General features: G+C 32.7%; 1 protein-coding gene across 1 annotated transcript in view; it reads left to right on the top strand.

Annotated features, from left to right (window-relative positions):
* The first annotated feature begins 2,260 nt into the window (after positions 1 to 2,260).
* LOC114075167 overlaps positions 2,261 to 7,234 on the top strand; it is a 22,007-nt gene continuing 17,033 nt past the window's right edge. The window contains exon 1 of the mRNA XM_027913464.1: positions 2,261 to 2,868. Within this exon, the coding sequence (XP_027769265.1) occupies positions 2,701 to 2,868 (168 nt within the window). The 5' untranslated portion in view covers positions 2,261 to 2,700. The remainder of the gene's footprint in view (positions 2,869 to 7,234) is intronic.

Consider the following 7,234-nt stretch of genomic DNA (forward strand, 5'->3'; position numbering starts at 1 on the left):
TCTCCTTTAACCCCCAAGTAATTGAATTATTAACATTAATCCACTAATTTTATAACTATAAGCATGAATAGTCCAAAACGCCCCTTAAAAACTTTAAACAGAAATCCGACCCAGTCAGGGTTACGCAGTCTGTGACGGTCCGTACTGCATGTCCGTCACAAAGTTCAGAGAGTTAATTCTGTGGAAAGATTTGTGACGGTCCGTCGTGTCAACTACGGTCCGTCCTGCTATTCCGTCGTGAAGTTCAGAGAGTCGATCTCAGTACTCAAATTTTCAGGATCTAAGTGTTTTGGAACGAGACACCCTCGACGGTCCGTCGTGCCCATGACGGTCCGTCGTGGGATCCGTCGACCCAGACAGTTATTACCAGAAATAAGCTCTACTGCTCAAAACGACTAAACACGTCGTTACAATAATTGTCTCCCACTAGAGTATTAGTGTGGGTGACAATCACGACGGTTTTTAGATCGTGACAAAGTTGGTATTAGAGTCATAGATTCGTTGATCTCATGATACCAAAACGAGTCTAGTAGAGTCTTGCAGAACGGTACAAAGACGTTCATACTTTTCTTCGAGAGGCTATAGGACTTTAGGAAAAACTCACTTTTTTCTATTTCTTCGTGTTATGACTTGAATCCAATTGGTATTTGGGTGATACAAATTGTTATATTTCCCCCTTAACTCTGTGATCCAAACTAGAGAAACAAAAGTGGTAACACCATCACTAGCAAGAGAGGATGTCTATAGACTACAGAGAGTTGAATAGGGTAACCATTCGGAAAAGTATCCACTACCTCGTATTAATGATCTTTTGACCATTTAAAGGGTGCATCACTTTATATTTTTGCTCTTGTACTGGGAGACTGGTAATAGTCATCTATGGAACAAACTAATTTAGAAATCGGGTTTATCTGTGAGTTGTAACTTGAAAACTGCAAATGTGTATTCCTTCTTGCATGAATTAACTGTGAATGTGGGAGTTGTATTTGCTTGGATGTGATGATATGATCATGTGCACGATAAGTGTGAGTCTGAATTTTTATTTGTGCAATATGTAGGTTGAATTGATTGAAACTATGCAAGTTGTAACTGCTATGCATCGTGAAATTTGTTGTAAAAAAAAGGTCTCGACTAAGTTCGATGCGAGGGTCTAGATAATATACGAGGTGATTCTTAAGAAAGATGTGGACGTGTTTTGCGCTTGAGTAATAACTGCATGAGTGTGTGGATGTATTCTGGGGATGTGTGAGTAATGATGTTCAATTAATGAGAATGAGTTGAACGGTGTATCGTTGAATTAACTCGGGGTAGACAATGATAATCCTAGTTCACAGTATTATACTAAATTACTCAGTAAAGGTAGAAATAATTGGGAGATTTACAAAAGAAGAAAACTGCAGAAATATTTATTATCTGGCTATTGTTTCCGTCTGAAACGATGGGGCGAGATTTGTTTGCTAGCGCGAGGCCGCCAGAGCGGAAATTTCCAGCCACAGCGGGACAGGGCGAGACAGAACCTCAACCGTGTATCCTCTGTTTTTTAAGTCTCCTTATAGAACCCGAATCGAATTTGAACCAACCCCTACAATCCAATCAGTGTTTTACAATCGAGGATATACTATAAAACATTGTAATAAATCGAATGTTGTCAAAAATATCAGAAAAAACTAGCATTCATGTGCTTTTTGGGGGAATGTATTTCAAGGGAGGGTGTAATGGTAGATCCCCAAAAGATTGAAGTAGTGAGGAATTGGATCCAACCTAGTTCTGTGACTAAAATTAAGAGTTTTGTGTGGCTCGCTAGCTATTATCATCGCTTGTGAAGGAACTAAGATCATATTTGCAGATTTAAGTTTATAGATGACGAAATTCAAAGAAGTTTTGGTAAGAGACGGTTAGGTAATGAACACCATCACTTTGTAAAATGCATTTAGTATTGTTTTCATAACATGTATGGGTTATCTAGCAAAGGATGAAATTAAGTTGTGCCAATTAAGGTTAGAAGTCGTACTAAGATTTCACAGATTGATAGTATATCAAGATGATAGGGCTTAGTTTTGTGCCTTTCCGGGCAAGACCGAGGCTGAGGGTCTGATGCAGTGATCACAAGTGCTATTATTCGTTGTGACAGAATGACTAATGTGTTGTTTGATCCGGGCTCTATTTATTCTTACGTGTCCGTGCGATTTACCTCAAAATTTTATATGTTCTGTGATAAACTTGATAGCGTCATCCATGTTTCTACTTATCCTTTGATATATTAAGCAATTCCCCAACGATTACAAAATTTAATAGATCTACCTTTAATTTTATGATTTCCTCAAATCGACAAAAATTATCAAATTTTAATTTCATCTACCCGATTTCATCTTTTTAACCCAAATCCAAACACAACCGACAAAACAAAACAGAAGTCATGACAAATTAAATCCAAAAATTCAATCTCATTCTTCTCTTTCCTCCATGGAAAAAGAATCCTCTTCATCTTCTTCCTCCATGAAAACTTCATACATTTGTAACAACAATAACCTATATATTCTTGTGCATTCATCAGCTTGCCGATATAAAATTTTGACTTTAACATGATTTGTCTTCATTGAGCCAGAGGACCATTGTCGTTGATGGTACCGAGCTTGAAAATTTAGCCCCATCTCATTGTCTCACGATTGCCCATCTCGATTCAGAAATGTTTCAAGGGCAATGTTTATTAATGTGGTGGAATTACTAAATCAAACATCTATAACAATGGGTTCATCATTATTGTTCACGATATATAGGAGTACATCGCTCATTTTTCTCCAATTTATTGAAGAATTGAGAGCAGTAGATGCACCTAGCAATTGCAATTGCACTTTCCTCGAATTTCAGGTTTGAAAAAAAAAATATCTTTATTAGATTTTCTTATTTTTTGGAGATCCTGGAAATTAATTTGAATATGTGGGGTCACTAGTCAATCTATGTTATATGGAGGGGTATATTTGTTTGATTTACTTGTTCGTTGGATCATGTGGGGTTTAGACTTAAGGCCAAGTAATGTTTAATGACCTTATAGATTCATGTCATGTATACTACATAATAATTTATAATTGAGATTCATTTAAATTAGGTTGAACCCATCGGTATCCCCCTAAAGTTGGCATCAATTTTCACTACCTCAACTAAGCTTTATTCATTTTAGACACCTCATGTTGAGTCATGCTGTGTCATTTTGACACTTTTCACTGACTTGACATATTGCGTGTGATGCACCCATTTTGAGTGCGTGAGGGGTTCTTTTTTGGATTTTTTGAATTTTTTCCCTTCTTCTTCTTCACTTTTTAGCCCCACCACTTATTCTATCTTCTCCTATGAAAAATCATGATAAAAAAACTTACAAAATATGAAAAATAAAACTAAAAACTATCACTTTAATTTTAAAAACATTTATAAGAACTAAATTTTAAAATCATCACACTAATTTTGAAAAGATTTTTTAGAACAAGACACAATTTTTTCTCAAAATATTAGAAGAATGTCATATATAATTTTAAAAATCAATTTAAAAAAAGCCTAAAAAATCTAATGATTTTTTAAAATAAAAATGGAAGAAGAATCAAGAAAATGGTTGTAGAGTTGGTAATATTAAAGGGACGTAAGACAAATGGGGTACGGGTGGGGTGGGATTGTAGAAAATAGGTAATTTATTTATTTATTTTTTCTGAAAAATTAGTTGTTTTTAAATAATTTATTTTAAAATTATTATTTTTATATTCAAATGCCACATGTCAGCTTTAATTAGTCATCATGTCCAAGTGTGTTACACACACTTTGTAATTTTAGTTGATTGTCAAAAAGGTGTCAAAATGGCATAGGGGGTGCTTAAAATGAACAAAGCCTACTTGAGGTGCTTAAGTAAAAATTGGTGCCTATTTTAAGGTGTTGTCGATGAGTTTAGCCTTTAAATTATATACCCATCTTAATAATAAAAACAACAAAGCAGTCAACTATTTTTTATTTTTTAAAAGGGAAAAAGGTTAAAAATGCCCTTAACGTATTTTAAATTGTTCAAAAATGCCCTCCTTCCACCTTTGGATTTAAAAATGCCGTCAAAGCTTTTTTAAAGTTTGAAATTGCCCTTTTTTAACAGCACATGACAAATGCTAAGTCATTAAATTAGACAAATGACTTCATCTTATTGGTCCACCTATTTTTTTTTAAATCCAGCCCAACGACCCGACCCATCTAAACTAGAAAAACTCAAATTCACCCACAAACCCGTTTACACATTAACCTAACCTATCCTTGTGTTTGTTGTCCCTGACTGCACGCTGGTTATGGAACCACTACAGTTGCTGGAGATTTTTAAAGGAAGCCAAGCCTTTTGTCGAAGAGGGTGTCCAACCTCAAATCTTATTCGTAGTTATCGAACCGCTTCTAATATGGTATTGATTATATATGCCATCGAGAAGGTAAAAGAATTGGTTGTTAGCATAGAGGGAAAAATTTTGGAAAGGGAAAAATTTTGGAAGAAAAGAAAAGTCTGCTTGCAAAGTGTGCTTGCTATAACTATGTCATCAAATCTCATTGGAGGAGAAAAAGAATTCTATACAATCTTGCAACTGAATTTTTTGTTCGTCTTTTATGAGGTTGTGGTTGCTTAATGTTGGACTTTGTTGTTTCGGCATATAGGTTTGTAGTGCAGCCATGTACAAAAACATCAACTTGACAAATTTTAATGTAGTTCTTCCATCTTTTCTTCCTGCAATTACTAGAGAATGGAGGACATATGAATTGAAGGAGAAGAAAGAAGAGAACTAGAACTAATGGAAACAAAAGACCCAAAAAAGATCAGCCTATCGGGTCAAATTTTTCGAATTGGATTTTTAGACTAAGTGGGTCATATATTAAAAATGGGTAAAGAAAATTCATGTCATATTTGCCATGTCAGATGACTGTCAAAATAGGTCAATTTTAAATCATCAAAAGATGTTGAGTGCATTTTTAAATCAAAAGGTAGAAGGAGGACATTTTTGATCCATATGAAATACGTTAAGGGCATTTTTAACCCTTTTCCCTTTTTTAAACTATCAAATATAGCAATTAAGTGTACCCAAACTAATATATAAAAAAAATTAAGATTGACGGGTATGTGGATCGAGAATTGACAATAGGACTCAATATGCACAGGTATTAAATTTTCTTTTCAATCTTAATTTTTTCTTAAAAATATTAGCTTAGGTACAATTAATTGCTTTGTTTAATAGTTTTAAAAATAACAATAGTTGTCAACTTTGTTATTTTTATTATTAAGATGAGTATATAATTTAAATGGATCACAACCATAAATTATAATATAGTATAAATGACATGAATTTATAAAGTCATTGAGTGTTACTTGACCTAACTATACTTGACCAGATCTTTATCCAGACTAAAGATGATCTTTTTTTTTTTTAATTTTTCGCAGAGTTGTCAATATTGGTTAATCCATATCATTTGGGTTTACCAATACATGTTTTAAAATTTGATGGGTTAGGCTGAGCTAATTCATTTTTTGTGTGGGCCAAAAAATGGCCGGTCTAGCCCACAATTACGTAGATTACAGGCTTTGTCGGGTCAACCCTCTTTTTTAAAAAGTATAATTTTTATAATTTTTTGAATTAAATTATAATTTAAAAATATTATCATAAATATTGACAAGATAAGATTAAATGGTGTTAATGTTATTACTTATTAATGAAATCCATGAATAAAATTATCTTTATAATATTTATTAAGTTTGATTTCAAGTAAAAACATAAATAGCTAAAAATAACTATTAACTTAATTAATTTTCAATGATTATAATAAAATATAAAAACTATGACAATATTTCATAAGCTACAACCTGTGTAGTAATTCTTTAGAAATTTTAGGAAATTTTAAATTTATGCAGTACATATATTATAAATGGCAACTTTCACATATAGCAAATAAAAATTCATATTTGTATGCTATAACAAAGTTTGCATAATTGCGCTTCATAGCAAACATAGAAACTATATAATTCGCTATACATATACAGTTGAAGCAAATTGTATAAAACGAAGTGTATAAAACAAGAAAGAGAAAGACACTTGGGCAGAAAACTGTATAAAAACGAAGTGTATAAAACGAGTCGTATTATTATAAGTGTATAGAACGATTATATACAATTTGGATTTGTATAAAATGAGAAAGAGAGAAAGACAAAAGAGACTTGACAAGGAATATACAATTGAATTGAATTGTATAAAACGAGAAAGAGAGAAATTAGATACAATTTGAAAATTATATAAAACGAGAAAGAGAGAAAGACAAAAGAAACCGAGAAGGGGAATATTTTTATTGTATAATTATAAGTGTATAGGACGAAAATATATGTACTTGCATGTGTATATACAATTTTCTCACGCTTTATACAAACAGAAACGCAATTTATACATTTTGCTTCTGTTTGTATAAGTGAGAAAGGCGAGGGTGGCGAGCGAAATTTGGGAGAGTGGCGAGCGAGATCTGGAAGAGGGGAGAGAGGGGAACAAAAATATATGTAGTTATACAATTTTCTCTGCTTTATACAATTAGAAACAATTTTTATACACTTGTGTTTGTATAAAAAGTGAGGAAGCGAGCGAGAGATTAGAGGAGAGTGGCGAGCGAGATATTCGGGAGAGAGGTGCCTGGCAATTTTTTGCAAACGTTTGCTATGGAGCACAATTAAATCAAACCCTAGCTACTCCATTTATTTTAGGTTATTAGTTTGCTATTATATACGATTTTGCCTTTTATAAACATAGTTTGTATTTAAAATGTAATATTTCAATCTTTAAACAAATTTTGAGGTAAAACTCTTGTTATATTTAATACTCTATTTTATTTTTATTTGACCCACGACCCGACCCTATTCATATTTTCAAGCCCCACAAATCGGTAGGTTTATTTAGGCCGGCCTGAAAAGCCATTTTCTTAAATGAACTTCAAAAATCATAGCTCAACCCTATAAAATCACGGATTAGGCTAGACCGATCCAACAAGCCTATATGATATTGACAACGCTAATTTTCGAATAATTTATTTTGATTTGGAATTTTATTAAAAGAGGAGTACGGATGACAAGTTTAGTAACAACGGACATAGTATAACGAATGATAAAGTTAACTAATAAACAAAAACTAAAAGATAATTTTAACTATTTTTCCTACTTTAAAATTATATATATATATATATATATATATAT

The sequence above is a fragment of the Solanum pennellii genome, chromosome 12 (genome assembly GCF_001406875.1).
Source record: "Solanum pennellii chromosome 12, SPENNV200".
NCBI classification, from domain to species: domain Eukaryota; kingdom Viridiplantae; phylum Streptophyta; class Magnoliopsida; order Solanales; family Solanaceae; genus Solanum; species Solanum pennellii.